The sequence below is a fragment of the Tigriopus californicus genome, chromosome 10 (assembly GCF_007210705.1).
Source record: "Tigriopus californicus strain San Diego chromosome 10, Tcal_SD_v2.1, whole genome shotgun sequence".
NCBI classification, from domain to species: domain Eukaryota; kingdom Metazoa; phylum Arthropoda; class Copepoda; order Harpacticoida; family Harpacticidae; genus Tigriopus; species Tigriopus californicus.
Window position 1 is genome coordinate 2,715,068 of NC_081449.1, and position 18,428 is coordinate 2,733,495.

The following is an 18,428-nucleotide window of genomic DNA, read 5'->3' on the forward strand; positions in this document are numbered from 1 at the left end:
TATTCAACATGCGTCAAAAAGAAAATATCTGATTTTCAATCATACCAAAAAGAAAATTTGAAATTATTTGATTGGCTCAGACCTCTTGAATCAGGCCCTTTTATTTTCAAAAAATTCAAGCACTCATTTGCCATTGTGTACCACGTAAACATATTTTTTTTCAGAATATCCCGATGTCATTATGATGCGAACCCCTGGTGAACACCAAGCCTTACTAGGTCCCAGTCAACCAACCAACCAACCAACCAACCAACCAACCAACCAACCAACCAATCAGGCCATCAGGCCATCAAGACAACCCTCGCAAGCACACACTCACACGAGCTCATACTGTTAATCTCAGCCATTCTCAATGGTAGCTCAAGGCGGTGAAAGTCCAGTTACGGGGAGCAAGGAGCAAGGAGCACAGCAGCATAGAGAAGAAGAGGGCAAACTTACTCACTTCAGTTCTCTTTCATTGCCAAACCCTGCATGCTGATATGGGCTCAGATACCAGGCATGGATATACAGATACACACATGGAGTACTACTTGCTTGTTTGCGTACGCATGCCATACGTCGCCGACCTAGACATCATTTATGACCCAGGATGAATGTTCAAGTTGAGACCAATCCTCGTCCAGCTGTTTAAGCACTAGAAAATGGGTCGGTGAGCATTTGCACTTGGGACCCCAAGATTTCTTAATTGGCCAAATTGGCTTGGCCCTTGCTGTAAACTAGTATATAATTTAGGCAGGGTTCAGAAAATATATATATTTTTGTTGACATTAATGGGGTGCGACTTTGTAAGCAATAACCGATCAAAGGTGGTGGATTTCAGAAATATTGCTATAACTTATGCATTAGACCTCCATATTCCCCACAGGAGGTAAAAGTTTCATGAATACCGAGCGATGAACGACGCTTCCTGGACTTAAAGGTGGCCCAAGGCTTTGACCAAACAGGCGTGAAACAAAAGATAGTATCTGGGAGACTCTAGCTAGCGTCATTGGGAAGACAGAGAAGTCTGGACACTGGATTAGAAATGAAACAAAAGCCACAAGCTTGTACTCCTTGGAGGAAGCTCAAATTGAGTTGCAGGCTTTTCCCAACCCCATATTAATCAAGAACGTAAGCGAGTATGGATATTCGTGAATCACACGGAACTGATCGTTCTTCGAGAAAATATGCGAAGTTGATATACAAAAATTACAATCGAAATAGCATAGGCGTTTGTCATGCTTTGGAGGATAATTACTTGGAGTCGGAAAAAAACTTCGTGATTTTAGTCAAACGAATTTGTTTTTGCGTTGCGAAAATCAGCTAAAGTATGTTCTGAAACGTAAAAATATGTTACAAAATGTGAAATGTATTTGGTTATTCAAATATATTAGTGGCCTTCAATAAAAATGTCTGATTATTATTTTACACGAACTTTTTGCCATTTAGCTTTCACCTTGTCATGAAATCATCGAAAAACTGACCTTTAAAGCAGACTCATATATACAACCTGTAAGTGAGAATTCATGTTTTGAAACATCAATCATGATCCTAAAATCATCAATGGTTTGTGATATTCTAAGTCAATTGTGTACTCATACTATGCGGCATAATTCATTGAAAAAAGATAAACATTACCAATGCCAGCCAAAGTAAGCATTCTGAAGAAGAAATGGTCAAAATAAAGAGCATGTCTAGAAATGGAAACATTGCAAAAGCATGATGTATGTTATTTTTTTATAAAATGGTATTCCAAAACATGGCAAAAGGCTTAAATTTCCCCCCAAAACGTCCGCTTTAAGTTATTTTACGATTTTATGCTTTTTCCCTTCGAATTGATCAAAATTGTTCAAAACTGTACTGACTGATTGTGGCAGGAAATTTTGTGTCATTTTGTAACATTGTATAATTTCGTTGAAACACGTGCCATGTAATATGAAAATGAACTGCAAAACATTATTTTCTATTTAAAACGAGCTGGATGATTTGTGATTGGACCGAATTTAAAAGCGTTTGAAATAAGAAGAATCGCCATATATTCTTGTACAAAAACAATCATTAGGGTTAAGTGGTTAAATGCTCTTCAAGGAACGTTATAAAATGATCCAGAACAAACGAAAATGAAAAGCTTGGAAGTGTTCCTTTGAACACATGGTAGGCACCGTCAAAACTGGTGCGACTTAGTTTACTTCTGAGACAATAGCCTTTCGATTGAATTGTAATAAACAGTTATAAGAACGCAATTTGAAATTCAACGAGTAAGGACTATACTTAACATTTGACCTTTAACCTTTTACCAAACCGCAATCCGGATTACGGTGTAATCTTAATGGGTGTAGATTTGGTGATGACTTTTGTCAATGTAGGTCAAATATATTCATATCCATAAGGTGCTTTCACGCAACCTTTGCAACGATGAGGTCTCATAACTACACGTGAAGACAAGGAAAATTCAATATATACACATGTATTTATCAAATTTGCGCGATATTCTTGTTTAACAACATTCAGAAGAGCATCGTATGTATTTAGTCAAGTTATGATCTAACTTAATGTTACAAATGTCACGATCCGGAAAACTAAAAAAAGAGAGTCCATAAAGATAGAGAAATTTCATTTTGCACTTCTGTGGAACAACATTGTTACTTCCAGTCGTCATTTGTGTAAGATAAGTTATTTGAGCACTTCCGCCACAATCACCCGCCTACCATATCTCATTCACAATCGCAGTATGTCTATATCAAATCCAGGTAGTGTAGTCTTTAACCCGAAAACACTTCGATGGGCCTATGCCGGAAAGCCATTTCAACTTATGGATACCACATTCGGGGTACAAATTTGAACCAAATGAAAATCGAGAAATTCAACAAGCTAAACTAGCTTGCTTGCCTAAACTTAGCTCTAGCCTACAGATCAAGCCCGAGCCTGGCTCTGGAAATATGTTTTCAATTGGAACCACGGCACCTTACAAAAAAACCTTCGAAAAACAATAATGTGGAGCAAGAACCAAATCAAACCATATTAGAAAGAAATAGGCTCTCTAAAAATGAAGGAATGCGTAAAATTATGGAAAAATACCCAAAAAGAATTGGGAATATCTGAGACAGCCAACAGAATCTAGACAACTTGGAAAACACAGTGTGATTTGCTGTTATACTGATGGTTGTAAGATTACAGACCGGGTTGGATTCGGCTTAGTAATTAAACACTGTGCTAACACTCAGAATATCTGGGCGAAATGGCCGCACAATTTTCCAAGGTGAGGGAGGTTTTGATCTTGAGCGGGTCTGCCATTAGCTTTTCAGGCAAAAGATTCAAAGAAATTCCAAATTATCATTAAAAACGATGTGCTTCAGCCTTTAAATCCATCCACGGAAAGTTGATCGCTTCTCAGGGTGTTTGCAAAGTAAGGCAAAGTAACTACTAGACAGACATTTTTTCCCCAGCAGTTCAAGACAAAAACCTTAATCATTTTACATAACTTTTCTTTATATACATTATTTGATGGGCCAACGAATTAGAGTTGGCTGATCTGGCTAACCCTTGAATATAAGGTTGATCGGGAATTTTAGTCGAAAACTTGTCCAAGTCTGACTTAAATCCTGCCATTTAATCAACGTCTACATACGCCCTACGAATATTTGAAGGCAGCAAATTGAACAGTGGAGGTGCCCGAGAAAGAAGAGAGTTGGACTTCATTGTTTTAACTACGTATCCTGAATTCTCAAGGGCTTGAAGGTGCTCTCAAAACGCACATTAAGCCTCTGCGGTCAATATAATTGACCCTAAATCCTAGGTTGGAACAAAGCTCATGGGTGCTTTTGAAAACGTATAGTATCAGATACCTTTCATACCTTCTCTCAATACTGTACAGTCCCAAGTTAGCAATTAACAGTTTGCATCGTGATATCATATCTGGACCTAAAGGGGCGATATATCCAACCAGAGGTTTGAAAAGGTTTGACAACCTCGAACTGGATATGCTCATCAATCATGCATTATCTTGGAGGGCTACACCTAAATCCTTCATGGATGAGACCTGCTGAATGCCCTTACCTTCATCATCTAATAGTGGAGTGTCTAATGACGTCGACCCAAAGGTCATTGAGCGGAATTTAATTCGATTCAGTGCCATATTACTCGCAGCAACCCAAGAGTAGATTTGGTATAGGACCTCTACCAGACAACCGGAAATCTGACCATTCCTACCAACTACCAATTTTTTATCATAAGCATAGGAAGAGATACTGACATTACTACTACCAAGCTTCTGAAGCAGAAATGATGAAAAGGAGAGGACCCAAAATGGAGCCATGAGAAACACCCGACTTGACATCATGTATGTTACTAAGGGATCCCTCAACCTTTACCAATTGCTTCCTACCACAAATGAAACATCTTCACCACTTGAGAACCTTGCCTTGGATCCTAATCTCATGGAGCCTTCCAACTAAAAGGCCTTATTCTACCTTGTCAAAGTCAAGATAGAAAACATCAACTGACCCATGACCCTCTAGACCTTTAACGACCTGCTCTATCTGTTCAATCAGTTGGGTCACCATGGTCAAATGCGCTCGGAACCCATACTGACTGGGAGAAAGGGCAACATGGGCTTCAAGAAACTCTACAAGTGATCTTCACAAACACCTTCGAAAACATTAAAGTGAGAGAAATCGGCCTGTAGTTACTGGGGAGCGACTCTTCTCCCCCTTTAAAAATTGGAACAATGTGAGCTAGTTTTAGTGAAGAGGGAAACTTGCTCTGATTCAAGATGCAACGCTTTAAGTACGAGAAAACAGGAGCAAGAACCAGTAAACCTCACGTCAGAAACTGAGATGCCACGGCATCAGGGCCAGGAGAGCTCGAGAGTCTCAACTCCCTGATGGCCTCCCAAGCATCTTGATCTTTTTACTGCAAGATTATTCAATTGTTCAACTTGCCTAGCCTTCCCAATCTCAACCGACTCATCATTAGAGTTATGTTAGGCATGACCTTTAAACTGTTTATGAGCTCACCATTTACCTCAAAGGGCCCTACAGGGTATTACATTTTTTCTGTTAGAGTTTGCACGAAAGGAAAATGTTTTCGGATTCGACCTGATCTCCTGAACTCTTACTCTGCTTTTTTTATTTATTGTTTATTGTTAAAACCACACAAGCATCAAAATGATGAGAAAGAGTATTGGTACATAAATTGATTTGTATCTGGTCATTTTTAATGGAGGTCTTTATCCTACCTTGAATCAATTCCAAGTTTTTTAACGCTAGCCACTACTACTACTAGATTCAAATTGCTCTGGAGGCTTTTTCCTTGTTTGCAACTCTTTTTGAAAAGTTGCTTCTTAAACTTCAGAATTTTAGATTGTGCTCCACCTTTCGGAACATATTCAGATATTGCTAGATTGGAGCAAACTTCGTCAAAAACTAAAACCATCTTATATAAGCCTAGGTATATGAAGGATTCCTGTTACAGAAAGGAAACCAGGTCAAGCTCTCCTAACTTTTCTATAATCAACGGCCAATGTTCATCTTTGAACTTGAACTTAGCCAGACCGACCTTTTTGGCCGGTCTTACTATCGAGCACTCTGACTTATGAGTAATGTTCGACCCTATCTCAAGAACATGATGATCAGAAAGATTGCTAGGTGTCGAATGGACATACTGGATCAGATCGGGGTCATTAGAAAAGACCAAGTCCAGAACTTAATTTGCTCTGGTGGCTATACCAACATGCTGGGACACGGTGGTTATATTTTTGGGTTAAGTGTGTGCTCAAAAGCCAAGACATCTAGATATGTTTTTCTTTGTCAAAGAGACAAGAGGAACAACTTGAGTGAAATACACATATTTAAAAGTAGCTCAGATAAGTGTGTTTAATCACTTAAAGCACATTAACATGCATCATTGTCGAAAATGTCGTCAATCAGTATGAAGCGTACTCTTAGTTACTACAAGTTGAAAATTGCGTTTTGCACCTTAAAAGATCGAAAAAATTGCCAGTTATGCAACGAGGAAGACGAGACTCCCTGGCATTTATTAGCTGAATGTCCAGGGTTAATAACAAGATATGGGACGAGTTTCCAACATCCGACTTTGTCACAAATGCCCTAATTCGCAAATGGCCGCGAACGAGTTAGTGGATCTATGGGAGCAACACTAAAAGAAGACTAAGGAGTGGGAGATATCTCTTAATTGCGGCATACTTTATTGGAACGCAGTAATCAATCTGATACCGGACTCCTAACCAACAAACGTTGGTGGGCATTGCATGGCACAAGCGCCTTCAAGCTACCCTACACAAAACAGTTTCCATAGATGAATTTTGTTTTATATATAGATGTACTTTTTACCAAAGTTTAAAAGCAATTTTAACCGGCCTTGATCATCATCAAAGCTAGAGTTGCTTCAATTCCTTTACAATAAAGGAAAAGTCATGACGGTTGTATAAACGCACAAAGTATAGTGTAATTTTCTTCAAATCTATCAGGATCCTGAAATAAATCAAGATTGCTTTTGTTGAGGGTAATTTCATTTTGAAAACGTATGAAGATGGTAATCACATTCAGCAAAGGCTGTTTTCGTTTTCAATAGATCTTGTTATCAAATGGTGGATACAAAAGCAAGGAGAGACTATAAAAAGTGAGGGGCTTTCACCTTGTCTTCACTTCAAAGAAGCCCGCTGAACTGAAATCACCTAAATCAAAAGACAAGCCATGCTTGCTTTTGGTATCTGTCTCATCTTTCTTTGCGTCTCTCCGGCCTTCAGCCAGACTGGTAATATTTTGCAGCAACTCCTCGAAAGTCATTGCATCATTCAGACTAATGGTGAAGATTTACATTGCCCTTAGGTTGTCCCGAGGGATATGATCGGTTCGGTCGGAAATGCATCAAGTATGTGTCGACTAACAGAAACTTTCAAGATGCGCAAGCCGATTGCCAAAGAGCCTCTGGTGGAAAACTGTTTGAACCAGTCTCCAAAGTGGACCAGGACTTAGTGCTGTACAATCCCAGGGCCTCAGCCGCCAGTTTCATTGGGCTTCAGGTCTCTGGATCAAAGTAAGCAGCAAGAACCAGGGTTTGAAATTTGGACCCATTTTTCGACATCTACTTGTTCTTAAACTAGTGCCCAATACTCCTCCAATTCGATGCAAGTTCCCTTCACGGACTACTTTCCTAACACCCCCAACAACCGAGGTAGTTGCGTGGTGGCCTTTGTTCCGCCCACCCGGATTTACACCCATAAGGCCTGGACTGATGCCGATTGCAACGGACTCCACCCGTACATCTGTGAAGCCGGTCCAACCACTTGTGAATCCGATAACACTTTGTTCGTGGGAAACTTTGGCCCAGCCCAAACGCCCGATCTGTGCAAGATCATCTGTAAATTCAATCCCACTTGTCAGGTTAGTTCATCCGTTAACTTGATTGAGTCTGTTTGATACTGATCAGGCATTTAGTTCTTTATCCGGCGAACAACGGATGGGGCATGTGGCTTGAGGGACTTCAACCCCACCATCCGTGTCCAGATCCCAACCTTGACCTCTGGACTGAAAGGGGAAGACGCCACCAGTGGCCTTCTTTTGGCAAAGCAAGTGACAGCTAGCTCTCTGCAAGATTGCCAGTCCCAATGTTGTTCGGATTCCCAATGCACAAGTGCCATCTACAATAGGAATAATATGCAATGCGCTTTCAATTATGACCAATTGGCGAGAAAGCTTCCTTTGCCCGCTAATTCTGGAATTGCCTCTATTCCCCGGACTTGTCCTTGAAAGAATGGCACGACACTGAAATTTGGCCTAAAGTTTGTGGATTTCATGCCCTGTTTCTTGCATTGAAAATAAAACATTGAATGTTATGCACCAAAACTATTCCATTGGTTCGTTGAATCAATATCCGCAGGAAAAATTTCCCGTTGCGTTAGGATCTTGGTTACTCTCTTTCACTACTCTATGGCTATCGAGCAACTGAACATGAGTTACCAAAGATTGCCTCAAAGGCCATGGTTTTGAGGAAATGACGATTAAGCACCCATGCTTTGGTAATGCTCATGGACATTTCGAATGTGCCATAAATAACCTCACAATTACCAATGGCAAGCATTCCGGCCACTATTATGCCAATTGAAGTTAAAGCGATGAAAAAGGGATGCTTGACCAGGCACCACGCCTACGTGCCTCAGAAGCTCGTTCAATTTCATTTGAAATCGACTTCATAGGACTCTAGTGAGTGATGAGGAGGGCTTGGAAAAGAAATATTTTGTTCCTAGGATTTTTTTTTTCAAACGCAAAGAATTTTGCAAAAGTTTGAGGCAATTACCAAAAGGACTCAATATGTTCCATTGTTTCAAAATCTTTGAAATTTAAAAGGTCTTGTAGTTGTGTCCTAACTTGGACTTCCAATTAATATCCCAAGCCATGCAGGCTTCTAGATTAAATTTGGTTCCCCTGGGTGCTTATTTTGGCTCTCTCTCAGGGTGAAGAGATCTGAGCTTTTCGGCCCTCCAATCCAGCACTGTAGCTATTATCTTTTACGTATAAAATATACAAAGTATGTGTGCACTCTCTATAATCCCTAAACACAACACCAAATTGAACTGACAGCAAATATCTGAAGATTAAGGTAGATCGTTAAACTTTACACTTTGTGAAGATTCCTTCAAAATTTGTCATGGAAGCAATTTCTTATTCCGAACATTATGTGACCCGGATCACGAATTATATATCAGATTTCGATAGAATTAGGCAAAAATAACACAAACGCATTATAATTCAATAAAGAGGAATTTGCCTAATCTGCCCTTTACTTGCTAAAAGATGAAGGTTGTGCAGCGTAAGACTTCTTTAATTTAGTGTAACATGTTGTGACGAACTGTTTGAATCAAAAACATAGTCATTGATTTGGCAAAGTACGGTTTTGTTGAGGCAAAAAACTTGAAATTTTCATCTGAATTTTAGTAAAAGTAATTGTAACAGGTAGCGCCACGTTTGGGAAAAAACTACTCTTCTTGGCCAAAGTACTAATTGTAACTAATCCGTTCATTTTAATGCGGGACAACTGACGCCCTGATTGTATTTTGGTCGAAGTTTGGTTTGTTTCCTTGCAATAATAATCAAACCGGATTAGAATCTTTCAAAAATCAAGGCTAACAACATATTTGAAATAAATATTCTCACTAAGGGAGAAAAAGACAGTCTTGGGAAGATAATCTCATTATCACAATAATTTTGCAATGGCATTTTGTCGGTCTTGGAAAGCCTGCCTCGATAGTATGTGTGATGCTGTCCTTTGCACTTTATCTGAGCAAAGCTTTGGATAAAAGAGGAAAAATTTAGTGGCTATGAAAATATACTCTGCGAGCAAACAAAAATGTTGAAGAGGGCGTTCTACTTAAAAAACCTATAACATCATGAGATTTGGTACCAAGTACGACAATGTCTTCTTCTCTTTGAGTTAAACTGTTCTTTCTATTTTATATCAATTAGATTCCAAGTTTTGAGCAAGTAGTCTTTATTGTTTTTGTTTTCAAAATATCGTTTTCTATACTTTATCATTTCCAAAATAGTTCAAGCAATAACGATCTGAGCCCAGGTTTTTAAAGCCAAGGAGTGAATCTTAGATCAAGAAAGATTGAACTGATGTAGTGCAGTGCTACCTTTACTCGATCTAAGACTCACTCCGGTGCTTTAAAAAACTGGGCTCTGATTTCGAAAAAATATTTTTTTGCCTTTTTATCATGCTTAAAACCAGCTTTGAATGACTGCACTAAAGAGCATGATGTGACTTGAAACAAGCGCTCCAGATATTGTGGCAAACAAAACTTGCCGGTGACTTCAAAGTCAAAAAAGCCAACATTGTGGCGAAAGTTCAATCACTTCAATCTTGTTCCAAGTACTGAAGCACATTATAGTTAAGTTGTAATTATCGTAGCTTGATGATTATGGCAGTTGTTGAAAGTTATTGATTGTGGTTCTAATCACTAAAAGGTTAAGGTAATATGATGGAATTTAATCAACCTTCCAATTGAATCAAGTCATCAAGTCTCAAGCAATAACCAATATCATAGCTTTGCTGATCTGTCTGGGACAAGCAGTAAGCCAATATTCAAGTTCAGATTTGGCAACGTTAAATTAGAATAGACATCTTTAACATGAAGTTTGTAAATTTCAAATGATAGTTCGTGTTTTTTGCTTTAATTTCGCTTTCAATTTTAGCAATCCAATATCGAATAGCAGTGCCAAATATCAGAAAAGTCATATCCGCAGGGTGAACTCGACCATGTCACCACTCATTTGCGTAAGGTTTAAAGTTTCATTAAACTATTTTCCCGAAGGCGCGTAAGGCATTGGGGTCCTGACAAGGAATTTGTCAAAAATCGATGTCTTTTTTAACTAAGACTTTTCCCATTTCATGCTTGAATTATTTTTTGGCCTTTTTTACTCCGTGAATGGCTTGTTCGTTAAAACAGAAACAAAAGCAACATGAAGTGCTACAACCTTGAACCTCACAAGGGACTAATCAAAGTGTATATATTTTAAACCTTACCTTACAGAATTTATTAATCGATCCTGAAATTCATTTTGGCTTTAAGATAAAAAAAGTCACTAATGACAGCTTTTCAGGCCAATTTGCTCGAAGCCACTCAACATTGACATCGATATCTTTTGTGTTTCACATTTCGGAGTAATTGCCACACATTGGTCCCAAAGGCCAAACCGTGATCGAGTGACCCTGGTGGTCTGTGGAGTGGTCTACCAACGAGTTTGAGTTGGCAGACCGAGCTAGTCCTTGAATGTAGGGTTGATCTGGAATACTATCTAAAAAATTGTCCAAGTGTGACTTGAAAGATGCAACCGGATCAACAATGCCTACGTATTCCCTACGATTATTTGAGGGAAGCAAATTAAAAAAAAAAACTGATCACGCTATGCTGAGACGTGCATCTTCAGTCTGGACCTTTCGTGAGATTTAAGTGGAATATTTGATGATTTTCGAGTTATAACCATCGTCAGAGAGTGTGTCACAAGAGGAAGGTGCTTACTGGTTCTTTGTGACCCCAGAAACCCACCATGTGCGGGCTTTCGAGGCCAAAATGATTTTAGTTCCTCCTGATATAGGCGAACAAACATCAACTGCAAATGGCAGGGAGACTGTTCGCGGTCGAAAGTAATCCCGTTCCTACTCAAATTCATTGAGTGAAACCAAAGTTCCAAGCTCTTGTCTTGGACCAGGGACCATATAGAGAGGAAACGACACGGCTTTCCCCTGACCGCCAAGTTAGGCCATTGCGTTGAATCATGACAGTCACTCTAGTAGCAACAAAACAAGAGTAACCATGCAACATAATACATTTCAGTGCTTTTAATCACATAATGATCTCCTTGACATACAACTCGGTCCATTTACTAAATATTTCCGAATTAATTTTGAAAGTCAGAAGAATAAATGAAATACTCATGAACATCAAATTAATCAAAAACAATCAAATTGTCGTTCAAATCAGTGAAGTATTGCGTAAAACTGTTTCAAAAACACGCATAGATAGAAAATCAACAATAATTATCTTACTAATTGATGAGGAACTTGCACTGACAAAATAGAAAAGAAATGTATGGAATAGGAAATAAAAGTACATAAATGTTAACATATTGGAATATCTGGGTTAGACAATTGATAACTTTGTCTTAATCCACACATTTGACAAAAAACATCAGGCATTGGTGAAAAATGAATGAATTAACTTTTAGTAGAGTTTAAACTTCTACTTATTAGGAAGTTTGCATAAAAGGAAGGCATCATTTAAGGGGCACATAGTAATACCAAAGTACAGTACACTAGATTTTAGTTTGAACTTTGGACTCCAGTAAAGTTGTTTTTTGCAAAAACATCCAAAATCGTCCAATAAAACAGGTTTTATATCCCTTGAGATATATTTTTCCATGATTATGAAGCATCCAAATGAGTTTAAAGAACATGATGAAGCTCAGAGCTACAATACGTCTACATTTGGATTGAGGGCTATCCCTAGTTTGAGAACCATATTTTCATAACAAGTTCACCAAATTGCTTGAAATTTGGTCAAGATGTTTCTGAAACAATTTTCTTCAAGTCATATTATTAGCAAAAAAGTATTGACTGATTGTGTTTAGAGCAAATTCTTGCTTTATCATGAACACCCAATTAGCACTTTTCAGTTGTTTTACTTTAAGACATGTTACAAGTCATTTTAAGTATATTTACATGGTTGGTTTGAAACACATACAATCTATGGTTTAGAAAATGATATTGGTCACATTTTTTGCTCAATAGTTAAGCCAATAATTGACATTTAAAAATTTCAGCCACAAAAGTTTAGGTCTTACTTGGCGGGAAAGGTTTGGTGATCACCAAAAAGTGGCGTTTCCTTGCTTTAGTGTCCTTGCTTGGACATAACATGTGGAATTGCTGGATCTAGGACCCTGGACTATGTGGTAGCCGAGTTTGTGTTCAGCAAGCTTGGGCTAAAAGTCCGAAGAGATATTGAAAATAAAAGGAGTTGGATCAATTAGTCAGCCCATTCGAGTTGTAACGAAAGAAGAGATTATTGTCGATGAAAGATTTCCAAGGAATGTCAAATTTGAGAAAATTATCAGGGGCCCGCTATGGAAATACTCCATCAGAGGAAGCTCAATGTGGGCGCCCTTATGCTACTTTCAAGTAACATGTGAAGTGTCGAATCTCCAACTTTTGGAAGCCATTGAATATTTTGCCGTACCCTTATCAAATATCTCCGATGAGGAATTTAGCCGAGGCTGTGATCATCTTTAAGAAAATAGCCATTGAACCCCTAAATCATAGGTCTGTGTCATTCTTCGTCAGAGAGGAACATTTTCAAAATGTCCCAACGACAAGAAGAATGTTAAATCAACTTTTGAGGGAACCTTATGTACGCACTCTGGTCAGATCCCATGCCTTCTTTGTGAGAATGCCAAAACTTTGGAATCGCCTTTCAATGTCTACAAGAAATGCGTAGTCCTTGAACTTGTTCCGAAACGAATTGCGCGAGAAGCAAGTGCTGGATCTTTGGTAGTTCCTTTTCCTGTCCTTTTTCTTTCTTTTTCCTCTCGTTTTTTTTTTTAATTCTATATCCTTGAGATCGAAATTTTTAGCGCATACCTCAATCATCAAATCTGATGTCGGGTGGCCAAATCAATAAACAAAAAACATTGAAGTAGCCCGAGAAAGAAGAGAGTTGGACTTCATTGTTTTAACTAGCCTGGATTCTCGAGGGCTTGAAGGTGCTCTCAAAACGCACATTAAGCCTCTGCGGTCACTATAATTGACCCTAAATCCTAGGTTGGAACAAAGCTCATGGGTGCTTCTGAAGAAATACAGTATCAGATACCTTTCATACCTTCTCTGAACACTGTACAGTCCCAACCTTTCTAACCTCTCCCAATAAGAGAGCTCTCTCATTCCCATGATGTTCCTAGTGAAACATCTTCGGAATAACTTGATGAGTCTCAAGGGTGTCCATCTGGAAATGAGAAATTTCCTTTAGGTACGACAACAGAATGGCCTAGACTGTGCAATCTTTGTTTTGGCATTACTGATTTGGCAGAGTTTATTGATTTGGCCAAGATCATTTCCCACCGATTGTTAGACAACACAATGGTGATGGAGATAAATCCCAAGACCTCTGATGAAGCTTGTCATCATTTTTGGAACTCAAAATGTCTTGACAATGTGCCAGAAGTGACTTCTTCTCAGGAAAAAATCCTAGTCTACTTTGAAGTCCCCGAAAAGGCAGTGGTTTCCTATATCGTTCCTCCACACTTCATTTTTCGGGTACGGGCTGTGACTATTTTGCTCATCCATGTAAAACGGTTTTCGTTTCCGTTTTTTCAGCTGACGCCTCAAATTGCGCACGTGCTATTTTTTACCTCCTTAGTCGGAGTATTGCTTTAATGGTTTTAAGGAGATAGAATAGTGCTAACTTGTCATGCCAGTGAATGGGGCCATACCCACAAACTCACTGGACTTGGCATTTTAGGACCATATGTGAACCCTGGCAAATCCGAAATGCCAATTAATTTTTCAAAAATTGGCACATCATATCATCATGTTCTTGTACTAGTATTCTTACTTACTAAAACATGACTGTTTCATGCCTCAATCAAAACAAAAACTTCAGGGACAAGATCTTACTTTTTCTTACTTGAAGTCTCGGACCTTTGTTTCAAATTTATGAAGTTGCGTGATTGAAGTGATTGAACTTTCGCCACAATGTTGGCTTTTTTGACTTTGAAGTCACCGGCAAGTTTTGTTTGCCACAATATCTGGAGCGCTTGTTTCAAGTCACATCATGCTCTTTAGTGCAGTCATTCAAAGCTGGTTTTAAGCATGATAAAAAGGCAAAAAAATATTTTTTCGAAATCAGAGCCCAGTTTTTTAAAGCACCGGAGTGAGTCTTAGATCGAGTAAAGGTAGCACTGCACTACATCAGTTCAATCTTTCTTGATCTAAGATTCACTCCTTGGCTTTAAAAACCTGGGCTCAGATCGTTATTGCTTGAACTATTTTGGAAATGATAAAGTATAGAAAACGATATTTTGAAAACAAAAACAATAAAGACTACTTGCTCAAAACTTGGAATCTAATTGATATAAAATAGAAAGAACAGTTTAACTCAAAGAGAAGAAGACATTGTCGTACTTGGTACCAAATCTCATGATGTTATAGGTTTTTTAAGTAGAACGCCCTCTTCAACATTTTTGTTTGCTCGCAGAGTATATTTTCATAGCCACTAAATTTTTCCTCTTTTATCCAAAGCTTTGCTCAGAAAAAGTGCAAAGGACAGCATCACACATACAATCGAGGCAGGCTTTCCAAGACCGACAAAATGCCATTGCAAAATTATTGTGATAATGAGATTATCTTCCCAAGACTGTCTTTTTCTCCCTTAGTGAGAATATTTATTTCAAATATGTTGTTAGCCTTGATTTTTGAAAGATTCTAATCCGGTTTGATTATTATTGCAAGGAAACAAACCAAACTTCGACCAAAATACAAGCAGGGCGTCAGTTGTCCCGCATTAAAATGAACGGATTAGTTACAATTAGTACTTTGGCCAAGAAGAGTAGTTTTTTCCCAAACGTGGCGCTACCTGTTACAATTACTTTTACTAAAATTCAGATGAAAATTTCAAGTTTTTTGCCTCAACAAAACCGTACTTTGCCAAATCAATGACTATGTTTTTGATTCAAACAGTTCGTCACAACATGTTACACTAAATTAAAGAAGTCTTACGCTGCACAACCTTCATCTTTTAGCAAGTAAAGGGCAGATTAGGCAAATTCCTCTTTATTGAATTATAATGCGTTTGTGTTATTTTTGCCTAATTCTATCGAAATCTGATATATAATTCGTGATCCGGGTCACATAATGTTCGGAATAAGAAATTGCTTCCATGACAAATTTTGAAGGAATCTTCACAAAGTGTAAAGTTTAACGATCTACCTTAATCTTCAGATATTTGCTGTCAGTTCAATTTGGTGTTGTGTTTAGGGATTATAGAGAGTGCACACATACTTTGTATATTTTATACGTAAAAGATAATAGCTACAGTGCTGGATTGGAGGGCCGAAAAGCTCAGATCTCTTCACCCTGAGAGAGAGCCAAAATAAGCACCCAGGGGAACCAAATTTAATCTAGAAGCCTGCATGGCTTGGGATATTAATTGGAAGTCCAAGTTAGGACACAACTACAAGACCTTTTAAATTTCAAAGATTTTGAAACAATGGAACATATTGAGTCCTTTTGGTAATTGCCTCAAACTTTTGCAAAATTCTTTGCGTTTGAAAAAAAAAATCCTAGGAACAAAATATTTCTTTTCCAAGCCCTCCTCATCACTCACTAGAGTCCTATGAAGTCGATTTCAAATGAAATTGAACGAGCTTCTGAGGCACGTAGGCGTGGTGCCTGGTCAAGCATCCCTTTTTCATCGCTTTAACTTCAATTGGCATAATAGTGGCCGGAATGCTTGCCATTGGTAATTGTGAGGTTATTTATGGCACATTCGAAATGTCCATGAGCATTACCAAAGCATGGGTGCTTAATCGTCATTTCCTCAAAACCATGGCCTTTGAGGCAATCTTTGGTAACTCATGTTCAGTTGCTCGATAGCCATAGAGTAGTGAAAGAGAGTAACCAAGATCCTAACGCAACGGGAAATTTTTCCTGCGGATATTGATTCAACGAACCAATGGAATAGTTTTGGTGCATAACATTCAATGTTTTATTTTCAATGCAAGAAACAGGGCATGAAATCCACAAACTTTAGGCCAAATTTCAGTGTCGTGCCATTCTTTCAAGGACAAGTCCGGGGAATAGAGGCAATTCCAGAATTAGCGGGCAAAGGAAGCTTTCTCGCCAATTGGTCATAATTGAAAGCGCATTGCATATTATTCCTATTGTAGATGGCACTTGTGCATTGGGAATCCGAACAACATTGGGACTGGCAATCTTGCAGAGAGCTAGCTGTCACTTGCTTTGCCAAAAGAAGGCCACTGGTGGCGTCTTCCCCTTTCAGTCCAGAGGTCAAGGTTGGGATCTGGACACGGATGGTGGGGTTGAAGTCCCTCAAGCCACATGCCCCATCCGTTGTTCGCCGGATAAAGAACTAAATGCCTGATCAGTATCAAACAGAATCAATCAAGTTAACGGATGAACTAACCTGACAAGTGGGATTGAATTTACAGATGATCTTGCACAGATCGGGCGTTTGGGCTGGGCCAAAGTTTCCCACGAACAAAGTGTTATCGGATTCACAAGTGGTTGGACCGGCTTCACAGATGTACGGGTGGAGTCCGTTGCAATCGGCATCAGTCCAGGCCTTATGGGTGTAAATCCGGGTGGGCGGAACAAAGGCCACCACGCAACTACCTCGGTTGTTGGGGGTGTTAGGAAAGTAGTCCGTGAAGGGAACTTGCATCGAATTGGAGGAGTATTGGGCACTAGTTTAAGAACAAGTAGATGTCGAAAAATGGGTCCAAATTTCAAACCCTGGTTCTTGCTGCTTACTTTGATCCAGAGACCTGAAGCCCAATGAAACTGGCGGCTGAGGCCCTGGGATTGTACAGCACTAAGTCCTGGTCCACTTTGGAGACTGGTTCAAACAGTTTTCCACCAGAGGCTCTTTGGCAATCGGCTTGCGCATCTTGAAAGTTTCTGTTAGTCGACACATACTTGATGCATTTCCGACCGAACCGATCATATCCCCCGGGACAACCTAAGGGCAATGTAAATCTTCACCATTAGTCTGAATGATGCAATGACTTTCGAGGAGTTGCTGCAAAATATTACCAGTCTGGCTGAAGGCCGGAGAGACGCAAAGAAAGATGAGACAGATACCAAAAGCAAGCATGGCTCGTCTTTTGATTTAGGTGATTTCAGTTCAGCGGGCTTCTTTGAAGTGAAGACAAGGTGAAAGCCCCTCACTTTTTATAGTCTCTCCTTGCTTTTGTATCCACCATTTGATAACAAGATCTATTGAAAACGAAAACAGCCTTTGCTGAACGTGATTACCATCTTCATACGTTTTCAAAATGAAATTACCCTCAACAAAAGCAATCATGATTTATTTCAGGATCCTGATAGATTTGAAGAAAATTACACTATACTTTGTGCGTTTATACAACCGTCATGACTTTTCCTTTATTGTAAAGGAATTGAAGCAACTCTAGCTTTGATGATGATCAAGGCCGGTTAAAATTGCTTTTAAACTTTGGTAGAAAGTACACATATATATAAAACAAAATGCATCTATGGAAACTGTTTTGTGTAGGGTAGATTGAAGGCGCTTGTGCCATGCAATCCTCACCAACGTTTGTTGGTTAGGAGTCCGGCATCAGATTGATTACAGAGTGTAAAGAAATTAAGGGCCTCCATGGCTGCTTTTCACAACATTTATCCCTGCTCAAAGATTTTTTTGACATTAAACTACAACCATTCATTAAGAGGAACTGTTAAGTACCTAGTGACACATTACAAATGGTCGAACGATATCCTGGAGGCGATGGGTAACCCTCTGGTAGAGTGCCGTCAAAACAATGTCTGAAAATTCAAGTGAGCGCAGTCTGAAGGTCAGAGCCAAGGCTAAGGGCATCCTGAAGGCCGGTAAAGACAAATGAACGTTGGTGAGCCTTTCAGTGTTCATCCTCAAACCATTGGAAAGTGGAGACCCTAATGCAAATGCCATAAATCCCTCTAGAACAGACCAAGCAGATGGCCAAAATCTGGATTTTGGAGACTCAATCTTTAGGTGGCCAAACATCAAAAGGTTACCAATCTCCTGTGGGGTAAAATTGGATCATTCGTGGTATGGTGTTGGGCTTTTCAATAACTCCTTTTAATGAAAACTGGAGATTCAGTCTGATCAAACAATTCTTTGAGTTAGGGGGTAGGATTTTCAG

The 18,428-nt window shown here is 39.1% G+C and overlaps 2 protein-coding genes across 2 annotated transcripts; one reads left to right on the forward strand and one right to left on the reverse strand.

Moving 5' to 3' along the window:
* The first annotated feature begins 6,617 nt into the window (after positions 1–6,617).
* On the forward strand, positions 6,618–7,844 carry LOC131887923 (C-type lectin 9a-like). The gene is made up of 4 exons (XM_059236659.1): positions 6,618–6,753; positions 6,828–7,035; positions 7,103–7,382; positions 7,437–7,844. The coding sequence occupies exons 1-4, from the start codon at positions 6,693–6,695 to the stop codon at positions 7,746–7,748; spliced, it is 861 nt and encodes a 286-aa protein (XP_059092642.1). The 5' UTR covers positions 6,618–6,692; the 3' UTR covers positions 7,749–7,844.
* An 8,384-nt stretch (positions 7,845–16,228) lies between these two features.
* Positions 16,229–17,471, reverse strand: LOC131887898 (C-type lectin 9a-like). The gene is made up of 4 exons (XM_059236626.1): positions 17,320–17,471; positions 17,038–17,245; positions 16,691–16,970; positions 16,229–16,636 (listed from the first exon to the last, which is right to left on the reverse strand). Exons 1-4 carry the CDS (start codon positions 17,378–17,380, stop codon positions 16,325–16,327), a joined length of 861 nt encoding a protein of 286 aa, XP_059092609.1. The 5' UTR covers positions 17,381–17,471; the 3' UTR covers positions 16,229–16,324.
* Positions 17,472–18,428: the final 957 nt, after the last annotated feature.

Coding starts and splice junctions, on each gene's coding strand:
- LOC131887923 (XM_059236659.1), top strand. CDS start 6,693: ATGCTTGCTTTTGGTATCTGTCTCATCTTTCTTTGCGTCTCTCCGGCC. Junction 6,754..6,827: donor TCCGGCCTTCAGCCAGACTG/GTAATATTTTGC, acceptor CATTGCCCTTAG/GTTGTCCCGAGGGATATGAT. Junction 7,383..7,436: donor AATTCAATCCCACTTGTCAG/GTTAGTTCATCC, acceptor TCAGGCATTTAG/TTCTTTATCCGGCGAACAAC.
- LOC131887898 (XM_059236626.1), bottom strand. CDS start 17,380: ATGCTTGCTTTTGGTATCTGTCTCATCTTTCTTTGCGTCTCTCCGGCC. Junction 17,246..17,319: donor TCCGGCCTTCAGCCAGACTG/GTAATATTTTGC, acceptor CATTGCCCTTAG/GTTGTCCCGGGGGATATGAT. Junction 16,971..17,037: donor CTTCAGGTCTCTGGATCAAA/GTAAGCAGCAAG, acceptor TTCTTAAACTAG/TGCCCAATACTCCTCCAATT.